Source organism: Sarcophilus harrisii, chromosome 6 (assembly GCF_902635505.1).
Source record: "Sarcophilus harrisii chromosome 6, mSarHar1.11, whole genome shotgun sequence".
In the NCBI taxonomy this organism is placed as follows: domain Eukaryota; kingdom Metazoa; phylum Chordata; class Mammalia; order Dasyuromorphia; family Dasyuridae; genus Sarcophilus; species Sarcophilus harrisii.
This window is the reverse complement of record NC_045431.1, coordinates 240,302,896-240,322,582: the sequence shown is the minus strand read 5'-3', so window position 1 is coordinate 240,322,582 and position 19,687 is coordinate 240,302,896. Positions and strand designations below refer to the sequence as shown.

The 19,687-nt window shown below is 61.5% G+C and overlaps 1 protein-coding gene across 1 annotated transcript; it reads left to right on the top strand.

Moving 5' to 3' along the window:
* Positions 1-2,568: 2,568 nt before the first annotated feature.
* Positions 2,569-15,133, top strand: CARNS1 (carnosine synthase 1). The gene is given in 12 exon segments (XM_031941459.1): positions 2,569-2,899; positions 3,835-3,853; positions 5,459-5,735; positions 6,304-6,393; positions 7,045-7,181; positions 7,183-7,533; positions 8,451-8,655; positions 9,446-9,510; positions 10,276-10,507; positions 11,056-11,287; positions 12,633-12,681; positions 13,907-15,133. Coding segments are annotated over 11 exon segments (2,868 nt in total). The 5' UTR covers positions 2,569-2,899; positions 3,835-3,850.
* Positions 15,134-19,687: the final 4,554 nt, after the last annotated feature.

The following is a 19,687-nucleotide window of genomic DNA, read 5'->3' as shown; positions in this document are numbered from 1 at the left end:
GACCCACCGGCTGACCCCTGCCCGAACTGGTCCATTTCCTCCTTGGTACCTCGGTATAAATTGCCCCAATGACCTGGGTGCCCTCCCCCTGCAATCCCCAGCTCAACGCCCTGCCCACAGGAAGCCCGACGGATCCCTCCGACGCTGGCACCCCTCCCCCATTATCCTTCAGGCTTTGCCCGGTGCGGTGGGTGCTGGCAAGCGCAGAGCCCCCGGGGCAGGGACGGGCTCCCTTTTCTCCTCCTGCCGTCCGTGCCCACAGCGGGCCCGATGCTTGTTTCTTGAATGAACGAAGGGATGATCTGAGGCGGGAGAAGGCGGCCGAGGCCCCTCGGGGCGCGAGAGGCAGAAGCACCAGGATGGGCGCTGAGGTGCCGGGCGGCCGCAGGAGCCCCACGTCTCCCTTAGCAAGGCTGCCCTTGGAGGGGGCCCCGGGGCAGGGACAGGGCAGGTGGACATAGTCAGAAAAGCCTGAATTCACTTCCAGCCTCAGACCCTCATGGAACCTGCCTCAGTTTCTTCTTCTGTAAAATGGGGATGAGAGAGAATGTAGGTGATGCAGTCTGCAAACCTTCGGGTGCCAGACAGACGCTACTTCTTGCGATTGTTCCTCCTCCCTCCTGCGGGGCAGAGCTCTGCCACAGGCGGCCCCTGGGCCTGGGGGCTTTGGGGGGGGCCGCGCAGGGAAGCCCCCCCCGACTCCCTCCCCCTGCTCTGGTGCCGGGCGCCCTGACCCAGGCCCCCAGTGCCCACGAATCTGGGCCGAGCGGCAGCTGCTGCCCCCTGCCTGGAAGGGCGTGGGGGGGGCAGCAAAGCGCCCGGCTGTGGGCCTTGGGGGGGAGGGAGGCTGAGCTGGGCCTCCTTCCTCCCCCCTTGGGGAGGAAGCCCCAGCCTCAGCCCCTCTGGAACATCTTGGGCTCCTCCTCTGAGCAGGAAATGGCCGATCAAGGACCAGGCTGGGCCGGGGACAGCTTGCAACTGGACGTGCTTGGCCAGCTGACCGGAACCTGCTTCTGGAGCCCCGGCAGGTGGCGAGGGCCCTCATGCGGCTCCAGCTCGGGGCTCAGGAGCGGGGGAAGGGTGGGAGGGTGGGGGGAGGGTGAGGGGAGGGTATCTGCCCCCCAGTCGTGCCCTCTGCCCTGTTCCAGCTCGGCCTCCGCCATCATTTCCCTTCTGCCCTTGAGCACAAGGCCCACTAAGAAGACTCTGGCAGCGCTAGGGTCCCGGACAATCCAAAGTGCATTTATTAAGCACCTACTGCGTGCCAGGCTTTGTCAGATCTGGGGGGTGCAGGGGCCCCCCACGCCGGTCCCTGCCCTCAGTACGTTCTTCAGGAGCCACGGGACAGAAGGCCGCAGGGCACTAGCAGGCGGCCAGGGTGGGCCCGGGCAGGGGGAGGGCTCCAAGAAGCCGGGAAAAGCTGCGGAGCCTGGGGGGCGTTGGCCGGAGAGGGAAAGCTCGGGGAGCTGGCTGCGGGCCCAGGGGGAGGGGCTCTAAGAGCCAGCGGTTATACAGCCGGACCGCGCCTGGCCCCAGACTTCCGGGTCGTGGGGCTGGGATGAGCATTTGCAGATGGTGAAACTGAGAGGCAGACCCGGGGGAGGGGGCCAGTTTGGCCGGGGGTCTGCAGCTGGATCCGAACTCAGGTCTGTGTCTGCGGCTCTGTCCCTAGGCTCCCCGGGGGAGATTAGCCCCGGACCGGGAGGGGAGGGATCGCAGCTGGGAGGGTCATATCTGCCGGGGTGGGGTGGGGGGGTGGGGAGGAGGCTCTCGGCCCAATGGCACCTTTCTGGGCAGCCCCGCTCCGGGCTGGGAGGGGTCTCTCTGGGGGCGGGCTCTGAGACGGGGCATTCTCTGCCCGCGGAGGCAGCACCACGGCCAGGGCCGGGCCGGGGGAGGGGGGACTCTCCGCTCCGAGGGCACCTGCCGCGGCGGGGGCCCGGCCGCCGGGGCCCGTGTTTGTGCCGAGGCTCCCCCGGTCTCCGCGGGCCCGCGGCCCAGGCGCGGTTTCCCTAGCCCAGGGCCCGCAGGGGAGCAGGAGCCGCCCGTCCCCAGGGGGCTCCGGGCCGCCGGCCCCAGACAATGTGTCTCTGTCCCCGACGAGTCCCTGCCGGGGGGCAGGGGGCGGGTCTGTACCAGGGCGCTCGCGCTCCCTCTCAGCCGCTCCTCCGCAGCTCCCTGAGTGTCCCATTCCTCCTCCCCTCCCCTCCTCCTCCCCCTTTCCCTCTATTGTGGCGCTTTGGATGTGACTCAGGGGCTATTTTCTTTTCTTTTCTTTTTTTTTTTTAATTCTCTGATCTGTGCATTTCCCTTCTGCCTCTGCTTCCCCGTCTGACTTGTCTTCTGTCTCTGTGTCTCTCTCTATCTCTTTCCGTCTCTGTCTCTGTTTCTTCTGTGTGTGTGTCTCTCTCTTTTCTCGGTCTCTCCTCTCTATCTCTGTCTCTGTTTCTTCTCTCTATCTCTCCGTCTCTGTCTCTATCTGTTTCTTCTCTCTCTGTCTCTGTTTCTTCTCTCTGTGTGTCTCTTTTCTCCTTCTCTGTCTCTTTTATCTCTGTCTCTGTCCCCCTTCCCTGTCCCTCCCCCTCCCCCTCCCTGTTTTTCCCGCCTCCGGGCTTTTTCCGCGTGGGTTGCCCCGGGTCCCTCTCCCTGTAACTTTCTCTGGCTCTCGGGCCCCCGGGGCGGCCCCCGCGCATCCCTCCGCGCGCCGCGCGCTCTCGGTGCCCCGCCCGCAGCTCCCTGGCCCCGCGGGACCTGAGCCCTCCCCGCCCTCCCTGGCACTGGGCATGCCCCGAGCCGGGGCTATATAAAGCCCGGGCGCCTCTAATCCCCGTACACTGGTACGAGCTCAGGCCAGCCCGGCCAGCGCGCCGCCCCCTGCACCAGGTACCCCCTGCACCAGGTACCCCTTGCTCGCGTGCCCCCGGGGGCTGGCGGAGAGGGGAGGGGCGGGAGCGGGGAGGGCTTGGGGGCGGCGGGGCAGGACGGGAGCCGAGGGCTGGAGGTGGGGGAGGCTCGGGAGCGGAGGCTCTGCCTTCTGGGGCCCAGAGAGCAAGGTTAGAGCCCCTGGAGGAGGCAGCCTTGCCCTCAGCCGGAGCCCCGCCCTCCTGCGCCCCCACTTCCAGAAGTGACTGGCCCTTTGAGCCCGCCTGGGGTCAGGTCTCCGGCTCTGCCAAGCGGGGACCCAGGAGTCCCCGGCTCCCAGCCCAGTCACCTTCCCCGGAGGTCACCACTGATGCCCAGGTCCCCAGATGCTCCTGCTCCCCCTTTCCGAAGGGATTTCCCAGGCTTGAAAAACGCCCCTCAGCCCGTGCCTGGCGGTGGCCCCGGGGCTGGGCAGCAGTCTGGGACTGGAGAGGCTTGTGCCAGCCCCGGAGCCCGCACCTGGCATCCGGGCACAGAACTAGCGGGGGTTCAGCCCTCGGAGGGCCTGGCGGGTGTGGGCCGGGTTCCCATGGGCCGGAAACGCCGTCCCAGGCCCCTGGCGGCCGATCGCCCCCGGCTGCGCTGCCCCTCTGCCACCCTGAGCCGTGGCCCGGCTCAGTCACCCTCCGCCCCGGCCCTGGGCGGCTCGGCCCTGGTGACAGGGGACGCCGCGGTATCCTCTGCAGCGGCAGAATCATTCCAGCCGCCAGCCCCCGCAGGGCCCAGCCTCCCAGCCTCTGCCCTCTGAAATCCGGGCCACATCTCAGCCTTCCAGGGTCCCGGGGAAGGGGGAGAGAGTTGGGGGACAGGAGGGCAAATGGGAGGGGCAGAGGCTCTCCCTTGGCCCTCAGCAGCTGGGGGCTGCACACACTCACTGAAACCCCCTCCCCCTGTCCCTCTTCTCTCTGTCAGCCTCTTCATCTGCAAGATGGTGAGTCCGCTTTCTTCCTCCCTCCTTCCCGGTCCCCTCCCCAGGCCCTCTCCCTGGGTCCCTCCCCGGGCCCCCTCCCCAAACCCCACGCATCTGGGGCACCGGGGCTGGCCCCCATTCCTGCCATGGCTGGGCCTCGGCTCCGGGACGGCTTCCTCCCCTGAACCCTAGTGGCGGTTTCCCCCAGACCGGCTGGGCCCAGCAGAAGGGCATCGGGTCCATTCTGTCCCATCAGCCTCCTGCTCCCGGTGGGAGGGATGGGGCAGGGCATGATGTTCCTGTCTGTCATGTGGAGCCCGGAGTGGGGAGAGCAGCCGGTCACACGGGCAAGAGCTGGGGGAGAGCAGGGCCTGGCTTCTGGTTCCAGGGCAGGGACAAGGGACCCTTCTAGGCTTCCAGTCTACCTCGTCACTGAACAGAGATACCCACAACCCCTCTGACTTGCAGACTTCCAGGGATGGGGAACTCACTACCTGAGGAAGCCATCTCCGGGCTGGCTTTCATTGGCAGGGAGTTTCCTCTGCTTTCTAAGCCTGCCCTCTGGGCCAGGCCCGGCCCTCCTGAGCCCAGGCCGCTGGCAGGGACGGTCTTGCTCAGGTGCCCGGGGGGAGGGGGGAAGTGTGCTGGGCTTGGTGCTGGAAAGATCGGGTTTCAGATGCCAAGCGCTGCCATCGCCACGGCCTGGCAGAATCGAGGCTGGGAGGAGGTTCCGCCGGGGTGCCTCCCTTCCCTCTCTACCTCAGTTTCCTCATTTGTGCCCCTCCCGAGGCTGAGCGAGGCCCTTCCCATAAAGCACTTCACAGACTTGAGGTGGCTGGGGCTGTGTGGCCCCCGGCTTGGACCCGGGCCTCCGGGAGTCTCAGAAGCCCCTGAGCCCGACAGCCTCGCTTCCCAGAGCAGGAAACAGGCCCAGAGTGGCGCACCGGGGCTACCCAGTGCGGGGACTCATGTGGGGGAGGCGGCTGTCCCTGCTCTGACCGTGGGCAAATATCGGGGCCAGGATGTGAACGGGCCTCCAGCCGCCCAAGCTGCCCCTCGGAGTTCCATAAAACCCTCCCCAAATGTAATAAGATTAATCCAGTAATTCGTTAATTAATCTGCAATCCAGTAAGAGCCTCCCTGGTGCTGCCCACCTCCTGGGGGCAGCCAGTCACGCTGGCAGGCACCCTGCTTTTCCCTTTCCCCTCGGGAGGTCAGCCGGCTCCCCGTGGGGTGAAGGCCGAGAACCTTTCTTTGGCCTCTCCCTTCTAACACGCTTGACACCTTGTGGGCCGGAGCTCTCTGTTCCCTGCCTCAGTTTCCTTCTCTGTAAAATACTGACGTTGGCGCCCATAGCCTTGAAGGCCACTTTTGGCCCCCCTCCTGATCCCAGAAAGCCTCAGTGCGGGCCCTGCTCACAGTGGGCACCTGCAGATGTTCGAAGGCTGCTCTCCCTGTGCTTCCAGATGCCCGGGCCGTCTCCCCCCCCTCCCCCACAGCGGGCCGGGCGCTGTCCAGCTGACACTCCTCCTCCCGGATCCCGATCCACGTCCTCCTCGGGGTCCCCAGCCCCCCTTTTGCCTCTCCCTGCCCCCTCCTGCCCAATCTGAACCTCTCTCCCTCAAGCTTTCCTTAGGTCAGATGCTCCCGGACCTGGCCCAGCCCATGGCCGCCAAAGACCAGGAGGACGAGGGCTGCGGGGAGCAGCACGGGGGCACGGAGCTGCCTCCCAGGGGGCCCCTGCTGGGCTCCTGGCATCAGGACGTGAACCTGGCTTGTAAGAGCTGCCCCGAGGAGGGCGCGTCCCGCGCATGGACTACCTTCTACTACAACCTTTTACAGAGCTGCCTGCAGCAGGCCGGCCTGCCCGAGACGGGGGACCGCAGCCTAGAGCCTCACCCAGGTGAGCCTCCTGAAGCTGGGGGGCCGGGAGGGCCGACCCCAGCCAGGCCCGGGCCAAGGGACAGGGGCAGCCTCAGCCAGGCCCCTCGAGGGAGCCAGGCGGCAGGGGCAGTGCCCACCCACCGGCAGCTGGGGAAGCTGCTGCTGCCCCCTTGCTACTGTAGCCTCTGTCTTTCTCTGCCAACTTCCCATAGTGGCCTGGGTGCCCTGTTCTCTCAAGAACAGGGAAAACAGAGCAGACAGGATGAGTGGGCACAATCAGTGAAAGGCTGGGTGGCAGGCTGGCATGAGCAGGCACAATACACTGAAAGGCTGGGGTAGCAGGCTGGCATGAGTGGGCACAATACAGTGAAAGGCTGGGTGGAAGGCTAGCATGCATGGGCACAATATGGTGAAAGGCTGAGTGGAAGGCTGGCATGCATGGGCACAATATGGTGAAAGGCTGGGTGGCAGGCTGGCATGAGTGGGCACAATACACTGAAAGAGGCTGGGTGGCAGGCTGGCAGGGTGGCGGGGTAAGGGACGGCAGGGGAGCCAGCAGAGAGTGACATCGCTCCTTTTCTCCCGAGGCTGTCCCGGGGCGGAGGTGACCATGTGCATTCTGGGATCTCCCAGTTCCTTCTTCTCTGTGCTGCTGGAGGGCGGGGCCCAGAGCCCAGGTACGTGGGAGCTGTGCCAGGCTGCTCGGGTCAGGGAGCCCTGCCCGGCTCTGGGTGCTCAGCCCCGCCCCCTCAGCCCACTCCCCGCACCAGAGCTGACCTACGGAAAGGGCAGCAGAGCCGCGGCCACGGCCCAAAATACCCAAGCCAGGCAGCTGCTGGGCATTCCTGAGCAGACAGCTGGGGATTCCTCCCCAGGGGCGGGCAGGGCCAGGGCAGAAGGGGGGGCCCAGGGGGCCCAGGCCCGGGCAGGGGGGGGGGTGGGCCTGGGGGGGGCGGGGTTGGACTGGGGGGGCCATGGAGGCCTTCCTGAAGGGCCCCTAGCTGACATGCCCTTTCCCTCCTCAAAGCCTTGGGCACAGAGATAGAGAGCTGGAGAGCAATCCTAGCTCTGGCAGCTAGATTTATTAGGCGCCGACTGTATATCAGGCACCAAATGTGGGATATAAAGAGGGGCAGAAACTGCCGGCTCCCCTCCAGGATGAGCTGGAAGCAGCGCACGTGGCGCCACCAGGCAGAAGGCATTAGCGTCAGTGCAAACTGGGAGGGGGGGGGGACACAGGCCTCGACTTTCCCATCCGTAAAGTAGAGGAGCTGACCCTCCTCTCCGGCTCCCCCTCCCCACCCCCCTCTCTCCTCCTTTCCTCCCAGGAAACTCGCTGCTGTGTCTCTCTCCGTCCTGGCTGAGCAAAGTGCCTGTGGCCGGAGAGCCGGGGGACTCGGCCCTTCTGGTCTCCAAGGCCGTGGCCTTCTACCCGGGGGGCCTTTCCTTCCTGGAGGAGTTTGCCCCCCCCGAGGCGGGTCACCTACTTCCTGGGGGAGCTGGGGCCCAGGGCCGGCCGAGGCCGGGAGGTGGCGGAGCTGAGCCGGGGCCTGGGCTGCCCCGCGGGGGGCTCGGCCGAGCTGGCCCGCCTTCTGGAGGACCGGCTGCTCGTCCGGCAGCTCCTGGCCCAGAGCGACAAGGTGGCAGTGCCCGCCACGCTGGCCCTGACCTACAAGCCCCCCCCGCAGCTGCGGGGCCAGGTGCGGGCCCAGAGCCTGTGGCGCGTGGAGCTCAGTGACAAGGAGGGGCAGTGGGCGCTGGTGGAAGAGGAAGTGGAGACCTTCCTTCGCTTGGGAGCCCTGGGAGAGGCCCGCCAGGTACCCAGGAGGCTGGGATTGGTGAAGAGAGAGCTGGGCTGGGGGGAGAGAGAGGATGTGGGAGGGAGGTCACAGGGAGGGGGACCTGGCTTTGTCCCCTGACGAGAGGCGGGACCTTGGGCACACCCATCTAGCCGCAGCCACGGTGCCGGGCACTCTGCCATGCCCAGGGACAAGAAGGGCTCCCCGGTAACAGTGGAACACAACCTGTGCATGAGGCGCCTGTGGGATAAATAATGGGGGGAACGTGGGGGGAGGGACACAGGCAAAGGTCCTGCAGGAGGTGGGAGGCTGCCAGGGGGTAGCTCCGTTTCCTCCCCTGTAAGATGGAGGGCCGGTCTCCATGGCTCCTTTCCCAGTCCCAAGTTAGGAGCCTCTGACCTTCCTATGTGTCGGGGGGATTCAAGGAAGGACGGTGCCCCCCAATTCCCGACTGAAGTAAGCCCAGGGAGCCTGGGACGCAGAGAGGGGACTGACGGGCTCTTAGTGCCCGGAAGCCAAGAAACCCATGGGAGGGTTGCCAGTTAGTAGCCATTGCCATCGTAAGAGGAGGTAGGATGGCCCAGTGGAGAGAGCGCTGGATGGAGAATCGGGAAGACCCAGGTCTCCCCTGGTTCCTGTGAGACTCTCACAAACTGAGGCGGGTAACGTGCAGAGGAGCCCAACATCTGGGTTCAGATCCCGACTGCCGTTTAACTGCTCTGAGACTCAGTTTCCTCATCTGTAACAATGAAAGCATTGGGTTTCCAAGCCCCTCCAGCCCTGGGTGCAGCCACTCAGTCATCACCAGCGCCGCCGGGGCTCGCTTTCAGTCTGGCCCTGAGGTGTTGGAGCCCTGCTCTTCGCAGAGAGGAAGGGAGGCCGGAGGGCAGGGCAGGAGGTCCAGGCCCCTCCCTGACGCCCGCCTGTCCCGTTAGGTGGCAGTAAAACCCGGGGGCTGGCGCTGGCGGGGGTCCCGGGCCATGAGCCTGCACCCGAGGTCCGAGCCGGGGGCCGTGGTGCGAGCCGTGATGGCCCTGCTGGAGAAGCTGGAGGAGGAGGAGAGCGTCCTGGTGGAAGCCGTGTGTCCCCCGGCCCACGTCCTGCAGCCCGACGCCCCCGGGAAGCTCGCTTCCCAGCCAGGTGAGAGCCGGGCTGGGCGCAGAGGGGCCTCGCACCCACCTCCGTACCGCTGCCGAGGTCCAGCCCCGGAACGCGGGCCCCCCACTCTAGCCCTGGGTCCTGCCTTGTCTAAGGCACTCCCCCCGGCCCCAGGACTGTAAATCCCTGTATCATAGTCACAGAGTGCTGGGTTCGAATCCCAATGCAGGCACTTGCTAGCTGTATGGCCATGGACAGATCACAATGGCTCTAAGAGCCTCAGTTTCCTCATCTGCAAAAGGGGGGGACACTTGCCTACAAGGTAGTGTAATGAGTGGATGGAGTGCTGGCCTTGGAGTCAGAGCTTGCCCCTGCCACGTCTAGAACATGGACAGTTCTGAGTCCCAAGGGACCAAGACCAAGCCACCAGGGGGCTGCAATCCACCATGGGGGAGGGAGAACCCACGCTGGGATTCCTGTTTACTCAAACAAAAACAGCAGTAAATCTCTAAGGTCTGAATAGGGAAGAAGAAAGCACATTGGGCCTCCCGGGGCCATTGTGGGCATCTGGCTGGTCTGTCCGGGGCAGATCTTTCTAGGGAATCGGGCAGGTCTGTCCGGGGCATCCAGCCAAGTCTGTCCAGGGTGTCTGGCAGGTCTGTCTGGGGCATCCAGCCAGGTCTGTCTGGGGCAGGTCTGTCCGGGGCATCCGGCAGGTCTGTCCAGGGCGTCTGCCTGGTCTGTCTGGGGAATCCGGCCAAGTCTGTCCAGGGCAGGTCTGTCCGGGCTTTGCAGCAGCCACGTTATTAAGGATCCCTCTTGTTTCTGCCAGAGCTGGCCATCCGGGCCTGTGCCGTCGTGTGCAGAACGCAGGGCGATCGGCCTCTCATGAGTCAGGTAAGAAAGGGAACCCCTCATGGGCTACCAAAGGACCCCGAGATTCTCCAGCCTCTCAGAGCACCCGAGGAGCACCCTAGGGCTGCTTGCCCACTGCTGCCCAGAGGAGAACCCCCGGGTCTAAGCAGGCTCACCCAGGGCGGCTGAGGGATTGGGGGGAGGACAAGAGGAAGCTTCAAGGCAGGATTTGAACCCTCTGTCCAGAGGCCCTAGCTTTATCTCTGCTACTACTCCTGTGACAAGAGGCCTCTGCCTCGGTCTCCCTGTCTGTAAACAAGGAAATCGGCTCGGAAGGCTGCTGGGGCCCCTTTGGGCCCTAACTTTGTGAGTCTGGGTGTGGGCTGCAGGGTTAGGGCTCCTGATGGGAGGAGGGCCAAGGAGAACGGGCAGAGCCCCACGGTGGAGCTGGGCTGGAGGAGAGGGTCAGGCAGGGACTGCAGGTTGGGACAGAAAGGCCTGGGGGCCCATTTCCTCATTTTGTCAGTGGGAAACAGGGCAGGCGAGCTGCTCCGAGTCAGGGACAGAGTGAGGCCGGTGTGGCCGCAGATCTCACTTTTAGGGTGGGAGCCGGGGACCAGACGCACGGGCCTTGAACGCCTGGGCAATGGGGAGCCGTTTCGGAGGGCAGGAATGGAGACAAGATTGAGGGAGGGGCCATAGGCCAGCCTCTGGTCCCCGTGGAGCTCTGGCTCCCGGGCTGCCAGTGGGCACTGAGAGACGGCGGCCGGGGCCCTCTGGGGCTGACGCCGCCTGCCTGGCACCCAGGTGGTGTGCAGCGTAGGCCGGCCCGAGCAGCCCCTGCGGCACCAGGTGGCCCTGACACAGAGCCTGGAGACCGCCCTGGCGGCCTGCGGCCTCAGCGAGCCGGCCGCGGTGGAAGCGCTGCGGGGCCGCGTGCGGGAGGCGGCCGAAGCTGCGCTCGGAGCCGTGCTGGACTTCGAGGCGTCCCTGAGTCCTGAGCAGCGGGGCGGCCGCCAGGCGCAGACCGACGTGCTGGGTGAGTCCCGGGCCTTTAGCGCCCCCGACGGCTCGCGGAGTTTGGGGGAAACGGCGATGTCTGACCCACCTCCGTTCCCCTAACCCCGGGTCCGGGGCCGCCTCCTTCAGGGAGAGCCTGCGGGGCAGGTGGTTGGGGGGGGGGGGGCAGGATCTCCGCGTGCACTTTGGGGAGGGGCTAAGTGGGGTCTGCGGGCCCCCAAACGGGCACCTGGGACGCCCAGGCTGGGGCGGGGGAGGGACGACCCTCTGTGCCTCCAGGTATGCGCCCCGGAGGGGCATTGAGATCCCTCCAGCCTCAGGGGGCGGCAGATCCCGGGCTCCGGGGGTCGCCCCAGGCCCAGGAATCGGCGCCCTCTCCGCCCACATTCGACTCCCGACCACTTCGGGTGACGTCTAGGCCCGGGACTCCCAAAAGATCTGAGGCCCTCAGGGCTCGGCTGGAGGCGTCCCGGGGCTCGGCGCCCACATCGGGCTGCTCCGGGAGCCATCTGGGGGAGACCCAGGGCGGCCCCGCCCCGCTGACCCGGCTCCTTCTGGCCCCCGAAGGTGTGGACCTGGCGCTGACCCCCGTGGGTCCGGGAGGCGCCCTGAGCCCCGTGCTCCTGGAGCTCAACAGCTGCCTGTGCCTGGAGGCCTGCGGGCTCCTCGAGGGCCAGTGGAGCCGGCGGGGCCTGCGTGCCCAGTGGGCGGCCGCGGGGCCCCTGGTGGAGACCATGCTCCGGCGCTCGGCGCGCCACCTCATGGAGGGCAAGCACCTGCTGGTGGTGGGCGCCGGGGCATAAAGAATGAAATTATTAATAAATTAGAGGAACATAGGATAATTTACCTCCAGACCTGTGGAAGGGGAAGGTCTTTATGACCAAAGCAGAACTAGAGACCATTACTGATCACAAAATAGAAAATTTTGATTATACCAAACTGAAAAGTTTTTGTACAAACAAACTAATGCAGACAAGATTAGAAGGGAAGCAATAAACTGGGAAAAATATTTTACAGTCAAAGGTTCTGATAAAGGCCCATTTCCAAAATATATAGAGAATTAACCTAATTAAAAAATCGCATTCTCCAATTGAAAATGGTCAAAGGATATGAACAGACAATTTCAGATGAAGAATGAAACTATTTCTAGTCATATGAAAAGATGCTCCAAGTCATTATTAATCAGAGAAATGCAAATTAAGACAACTCTAAGATACCACACACACCTGTCAGATTGGCTAAGATGACAGGAAAAATAATGATGATTGTTGGAGGGGATGGGGAAAACTGGGACATTGATTCATTGTTGGTGGAGTTGTGAACAATCCAACCATTTTGGAGAGTAGTTTGAACTATGCTCAAAAAGTTATCAAACTGTGATATCCTTTGATCCAGCAGTGTTACTACTGGATTATATCCCAAAGAGATTATAAAGAAGGGAAAGGGACCTGTATGTGCACTAATGTTTGTGGCAGCCCTTTTGTAGTGGTTAGAAACTGGAAACTGAAATGGATGTCCATCAGTTGAGAATGGCTGAATAAATTGTGGTATAGAAAATTATGGAATATTACTGTTCTGTAAGAAATGACCAACAGGATGATTTCAGAAAGGCCTGAGAGACTTAACAACTGATGCTAAGTGAAATGAGCAGGACCAGGAGATCATTATATACTTAACAACAATACTAGATGATGACCAGTCCTGATGGATCAGGCCATCCTCAGCAACGAGATCAACCAAATCATTTCTAATGGAGCAGTAATGAACTGAACTAGCTATACCCAGAAAAGAACTCTGGGAGATGACTAAAAACCATTACATTGAATTCCCAGTCCCTATATTTATGCACACCTGCATCTTTGATTTTCTTCACAAGCTAATTGTACAATAATCAGAGTCTGATCTTTTGTACAGCAAAATAATGTTTTGGTCATGTATACTTATTGTGTATCTAAGTTATATTTTAATATATTTAACATCTACTGTCATCCTGCCATTTAGGGAGGGGGTGGGGGGTAAGAGGTGAAAAATTGGAACAAGAGGTTTGGCAATTGTTAATGCTGTAAAGTTACCCATGTATATATCCTGTAAATAAAAGGCTATTAAAAAAAAAAAAAAAAAAAAAAAAAAAAAAAAAAAAAAAAAAAAAAAAAGAAGTTCGTGTGGGAGGCGGCCCGCGACTACGGGCTCAAGGTGAGGGGGCGGGGCCCACCGTGAGGGGGCGGGGCCACGCGGGGCCGAGCCAATGAGGGAAGGCCTGAGCGTGGGGGCGTGGTCAGAGCCAGGGTCTCCTCAGTGCAGCCCTCGTGGACAGAGGCTAGACCTGGGGGTCCGCGTCCGGGGTCCGCAGGCCAGACAACAGGCGGGGAAGGGAGCTCGGGGGCAGGGGCGTGGCTTCTCCGGCATGGGCGGGACCCCGGGAAGGGGCGTGGCTTCTCCGGCGTGGGCGGGACTTGAGAGAAGGAACTGTCCCCCCGGCGGTTCCGTTCAGTTTGCCGGCCAGACCGCCCGGGTTTGCAGGGCGCTAGGGGCTCCCCGTTCTTCCCCGGTCATTCCTCCGAACTGGCCTTCTCGCAGGAGGTGGGCACAGCGGGCGGCCAGAAGGGGGTCTCCCCTGTGCTAACGAGTGGGGCAGCTCCCGACCCCTGGGCTCAGCTCAGGGGCACAGGCTCCCTGTGGGGGGGGGGGGCACTGTGTGCCCAAGCACCGTGCAGAAGCAGCTTCCACCCGCTGCTGGAAGAGGGACGTAGCGCGGCCTTCGAGGACTAGGCTAGAATCCCAGGGTTCCGAGGGAGCAGCCTCAAAGGCATCCGGGGCCAACCGAGGCAGAACGCCCCGAGGCTCCTCCAGTCCCGCTGGCCCACCTCCAGAGCCGGGGAACTTCCTGCAGCAGCCCCCTCCCCTACCCCCCCACTTGGGCACCTCCCAGTAGCCCCCGGTTCCGTTCTCCCAGGATCAGCTGGGCAAGTCTACCCCACTGTGGCCATGACTGATCTTTCAAATACCCCAAGCCAGCAGCCCTTCCTCCTGACCCACCCGGCCTGCTCTTCTTCATCCTTCATATGCCCAACTCTTCCAAACAATCCTTGTGCGTTATGGCTTCCAGGAAGGACGAGAGGAAGGAAACAAGCGTTTATTAAGTGTCTACTATGTGCCAGGCACTGTGCCGAGTGCTTTACGAATATCTCATCTGATCCTCACCATAACCCGGGGATATAGGTGCTGTTGCCCCCATTTTACAGATGAGGAAACCAAGGCAGAGTTTCAGTGATGGCCAGGGTCTTAAGCTCAGGTCTTCCTGACCCCAGGGGGCTCTATGAGCTGCAGCGGGAGGAGCGGATTCCAGCCGAGGCCCCTGCCCCGTGGGGGTGCGGGGCTGCCGGGGACACCTCTCACTCTCCATCCTGTCTCCTCACAGCTACACCTGGTGGAGTCGGACCCCAATCACTTTGCCTCTCAGCTGGTGCAGACCTTCATCCACTTTGACGTGACGGAGCACCGGCGGGACGAGGAGAACGCGCGGCACCTGGCGGAGCTGGTTCGGGCCCGGGGCCTGCAGCTGGACGGCTGCCTCTCCTACTGGGACGACTGCCTGGTGCTGACAGCCCTGCTGTGCGAGGAGCTGGGCCTGCGCGGCTGCCCCCCGGCGGCCATGAGCCTGGCGAAGCAGAAGAGCCGGACGCAGTCTCACCTGCTGCGCTGCCGCAGCCCGCGCTGGCCCGCCCCCTCCGTCTACGCCGTGCCCTGCTGCCCGCTGGAGGGCCCGGAAGACGTGGAGCGAGCGGCGTGCGTGGTGCCCCTTCCCGGCGTCATGAAGCTGGAGTTCGGGGCGGGGGCCGTGGGGGTGCGCCTGGTGGAGGACGCCTCCCAGTGCCGGGCCCACTTCGCCAAGATCTCCCGGGACCTGCAGGGGGAGGCCGACCACCCGGGCATCGGGCTGGGCTGGGGCAACGCCATGCTGCTGATGGAGTTCGTGGCGGGCACGGAGCACGACGTGGACCTCGTGCTGTTCTCCGGGAGGCTGCTGGGGGCCTTCGTCTCGGACAACGGCCCCACGCGCCTCCCGGGCTTCACGGAGACGGCGGCCTGCATGCCCACGGGGCTGGCCCCGGAGCGGGAGGCCCAGCTGATCCAGGCGGCCTACCAGTGCTGCCTGGGCTGCGGCCTGCTGGACGGCGTCTTCAACGTGGAGATGAAGCTGACCGCGGCGGGGCCCCGGCTCATCGAGATCAACCCCCGCATGGGCGGCTTCTACCTGCGGGACTGGATCCAGGAGCTGTACGGGGTGGACCTGCTGCTGGCGGCCGCCATGGTGGCCTGCGGCATCCCGCCCGCGCTGCCCGCGCGGCCCAGGCCGCGGGCCTGCCTGGTGGGCGTCATGTGCGTGGTGTCCCAGCACCTGCGGGCGCTGAGCTCCACGGCCAGCCGCGAGGCGCTGCAGGCGCTGCACGAGCGCGGCCTCATCCGCCTCAACCTGCTGGAGGAGGAGCTGGTCCCCGGGGAGTACGAGGAGCCCTACTGCAGCGTGGCCTGCGCCGGCAGCAGCCCGGCCGAGGCCCGCCAGCGCCTGCTGGGCCTGTGCCAGGGGCTGGGCATCGACTCCCCGAACTACCCCGTGGCCCATTTCCTGTCCCACTTCAAATAGCAGTGGGGGCGGGGGGCGGGGCCCTAGGGCAAGGCCATCCTTGGTGGGGAGGGAAGAGAAGGGGGTGGGGCCCCGGGGTGTCCGTCAGCCCCGGGCGGGAGGCGGGGCTCTGCTGAGAGGCGGTGTCGGCCGGGAAGGGGCGGGGCGACGGCTGGGAAGGGGCGGGGCCTCCGCAGAATCCGTCCGGGAGCTTCCCAGAGAAGATAGCGAGGGGGTGGGAAGCCGGAGGGGCTGAGATGGAGAACGGGGCGGGAGCTGTGGCCGGAGCGCGTCGGTTCGTGGCTCTGGCCAAGCCCGAGCCCGTGAGACGAAAGCTGGCGAGGGGATTGACAGATCCATCCCCCGCCCCTCCTAGTTCCCTGTCAGGGGATGAGACCGGGGGGCTGGAAGCCGGGCCTTGAATCCAGACCCTCTCTCGGCGGCCGCTGGGCCCGGCCACCCCCTCACCCACTGTCCCACCATCCCATCCCTCCTCCCCGGGTCTTCCCGGGGCCTCGCCCCCCCACCCCAGCGGCCCACTCCGCCCCTCCTTCCCATTCTCCAAAGCAGCAACGATCCAGTCTTCCCCGCTACAATTCTTGGGCCTTGGGAGGTGCTGCCGGGAATCATGGGGACTCTGGCAGAGACGTGTCTCTATCACAGAGAGGGCTCTGGGAGGAGAGGGATTGTCAGCGATTAACACCCCCGCCCCCGCTCAGGAACCCGGGGTTCCTTCCTTCTCCCCCTACCAAGGCTTCAGCCCCTCCTGCTTTGGCCATCCTAGAAATCCACGGCCTCTGCCTGGTGGGTCAAGACCTTTCATCTTTGTTTTTAAAAAGTCTTATCTTCAAGCCCAGGGTTAATGACCTGGCTGCCCACTGGGGCCATCTCAGGTCCGAGGACCCCTTCCCCGCTAAAAACCCTCTTATGGCTGCAGAGACCCTACCGAAGCAACCTGCTTCTCTTCTCAGAGAGCCCAAAGTTCTAGGCTGGAAACAGGGCCCAGGCTAGTCCCTTCCTTTACTACGAGGCTCAGAGGGAAAGGGCTAGCCCAGGGTCTTAGTTTACGGATCGACCTACCACAGCATCTTATCCAACTCTCCTATTTTGCAGATGGGGAAACTGAGGACCAGAGGCCAGGGCAAAGCTAACTAGGGACGTGGCTGGGTCTCCTAGCGCAGGGCTCTAACCAGGCTGCCCTGTTCCCTTTCCCGGAGTGTCCCCAGGGGCTCATCACGGTCCCAGTCCCTCTGGAGGCCCTTGCTTGCTGCCCTCCGCTCTAGACCTAGGTTTGCAGAAAAGTTGGAGGCGGCCCTTTAAGCCACCGCCTCCGCTGGATGCAAGTCTCCATGACGTCACCCCTTCCTTGGCAACGCTCCCAGCAGAGAAGATGTCAAGGGAGCCCTAGAGGGCCAGGGCCCGGGAGGACCACTGCGCCTGCGCCAACAGCTCGGGGTTTATTTTATTATTGTTTTTTAATTCTCTCGCTACTTCGCTCGAAGAGCGCCTGGTAAATAAAGTCTCTGTGAAGGTCTCCGGAGTCTCGGCCGGATTCTCACCGTCTCCAGAGCGCTCTGTCCAGCCCCAGGACACTTTCTTCTTCCGGGGCGGGGAGGAGTGGGGAAGGGAAGGCTGGACTGGGGCAGTGGCCGAGTGACGGGACGCGTTCCCTGGGAGGGGGCGGGGGACCCGAGGCTGGTGCTCCGAGGAGCTGGAGCCAGCCAAGATGGATTTTCTGCATTTTTGCAGGGAAATGGCTTTTATCGTTTTTTATATTTTTAATAACAGCCTTTTTATTTTTTCAAAACACGTGCAAAGGTAGTTCTCAACGTTCCCCCTGGCAAAACCTCGCGTGCCGGATTTTCCTCCCTCCCCCCCCCCCCATCTGTCCCCTCTCCTGGACAGCAAGTAATCCGATTGGATTAAATATGTTCCTACAGTTATCGGGCCGCACAGAAAGATTAGATTAAGAGGGAAAAAAAAGAGAAACAAAATAAGCAAACAACAACAACAACAAAGGTGAAAATACTCTGTTGTGATCCGCACTCGGTCCCCACGCTCCTGGCTCTGCATGCCCAGGGCTCTCTCCATCACAAGACCATTGGAATCGGCCTGCATCGGCTCATTGTCAACAAGCACTTATTAAGCGCCTACTTTGCTCCCTGGTGCTAAACCGTGGGGATGCAACGAAAGAAGAAAGTAGCAGCTTTTAAGGGGTTTGCAGGATAATTGGAGGAGGCAAGAAAGGTTGAGAGTGGGAGGCTACGCTGGGCATGCCGGGAGGGGGGGCAGGAGAGAGGGAGGGGGAGGGCAGTCTCTTGTTCTTGCACAAAGTAGGTAGAGCAGCAGACGCAGAGGGGAGTGAGCTGGAGGAGTCCGGGCTCTCTCCCTGGAGGGGATACAGCTGGAAGAGATTGGTAGGCGACCCTTCAGCCCTCCCAGTGTAGAGAAGGCGAAGGGAGGCGGGAGGTCAGATTTTGCGTTAGCCGCCGGGTGAGAGATTAGGAGGCGCCTAGATGGCTCCATGCATAGGGTGGCCAGACAATGTTCCGAAGCCCGGGGCGACTGAACCATAAAGATCAGATTAGAGGCCGAGAACTTAATCTGGGAGGCCCATCGTGTTACAGTCACACCCAGGATTTAACTTAAGCTCTCACCCTTGGCTTGGACTCCAGCCACAGCCTCCTAATTGGTCCTTCTGCCTCAGGTCTCTCCCTTCTTACTCCATTTGGGGTTTTCTTGGCAAAGATACTGGAATGGTTGGACATTTCCTTCCGCGGCTCGTTTTACAGAAAAGGAAACTGAGGCAAATAGGGTGAAGTGATTTGTCCAGGGTCTCACAGTAAGTGTCTGAGGCCAGATTTGACCTCTACCCTGGCCATGAAGCCCCTTGCCTTTAGTCCCCGGGATTCAGGCAGCGCCCTGGGTGGGGCTCCCAGTCCTCCAGAGGGCCTGTTTAAAACACAATTGGGAAATATTTCACAATGTCAATAAAATACAATGACACACCGATAACAGGACATTTGGAAACTAAGTCACTGTGCAGCAGGCAGGGATAATTAAGGGCAATTTCGTTTCTCCTCTCTTCCCCCCTTTCTATTTGTGTTCTAGAGGAGAAATTCCTGTAACAATTCCTTTGCAAGCTTATCAGCACCGAGTTCTTATTATTTAGTGGGTACAAGGACACTGTTTGTTCTCGGTCTCTGCAGGGAAATCAGGGAAGCGGTGACATGCAAGGGAATTGGATTTAAGGCAGGGAGGGAAGAAGGGAGGGAGGGCTGGCAAGGTCACCAGTGGCAAGATAGAGATCAGGATGACTAGAGAAGGCTCTCAAGGCAAGCGGGAAGCGGGCCTTTTGAAGCTCCTTCTTTGGTCTCACTTTGACACAAGGCCCAATCCGGGACCGAGGCTACAAAAGACTGTTCCGTCAAAGTGAGATGAATTTTCCTTTCTGGTTTTTAATGTAGCTGATCATTTAAACACGACTGTTGATCATTTGTGGCTTCCTTTCGCCAATTTCTTAAGATTCTTTGACTATTTATTCATTGTGGCCTGGGAGTTATCACTGTTTAACAGCTCCATATATATTTTTTATTTTTCTTCAAAGGTGTGTGTGTGTGTAAATGTGTGTGTGTAAGTGTGTTTTTGTATGTACGTGTGTGTAAGTGTGTTTGTGCGTATATGTGTTTACACACATGTGTGTTTGTGTGTGTATGCGTGTATAAGTGTAATCCCAGGATGGTTTTATGGAAGACTGTAGATCCTTGAGAGAAGGAGAAAAGGAGAATTCTCTGGATTGGTTTGGGCCACTGTGCACCCTGGACACTGAGCAGTCGTATGTATTTTTGGTGGGGCGGGTCCTTGCCCAGGAGCCGGGCCCTTTGACCTGTATCTATGGAGACTTAAGATATTAAGGAGCCATATTCTGAGATGTTCAGAGGAACCATGGAGACAATGAGCCAAAGAGGGAGATCCTGGAGAAAGAGTTAAGACAGAATCAGGCTCCGCAGAGTCGGAGAGAGAAGTTCTGGGCCCAACTTTCAGAGGTGCCGTCCCTGCCTTCCAGAGCCGGCATTTCCCGGGATCTTGGAAGATGGAAGCGAACGAGAGAAAGCCCCCAGCGGGGCCGTTTCATGTACCTATTGGCTCACGCTCCGTTGCCATCCCTGGTGAGACTTAGTAAAAGATACATAACATCCCCCAGGAAGTCATTAACAGAAAGAAGGGCTCCTTAGATACCAAATATTTATAGCGGGACTTTTGGCGGTGGCAGAGACCTGGAAACAAAGTTGCCGCACCCTGGCTTTGTAAACAGCCGAGCCAGTCTGGCCCACAACGTAACAGTGTTGCCGGGTAAGAGACAATAAACAACGGATGGAAACAGAGAAGCAAGGGAAGAGTTACATGCAAGGGTACAGAAGGAAGTGGCTGGAAAACAGACACCCTAATGATGAGGCAGAAATAAAAGAACAACCAGAAAAGCAACTGAAACCAATATGAGGCAGGAGCTTTGTCTCAAAGAAGAGCTAGGAAGAGATACCTCCCCCCACTCCTTTTCTCCCTGCATGTGGAATA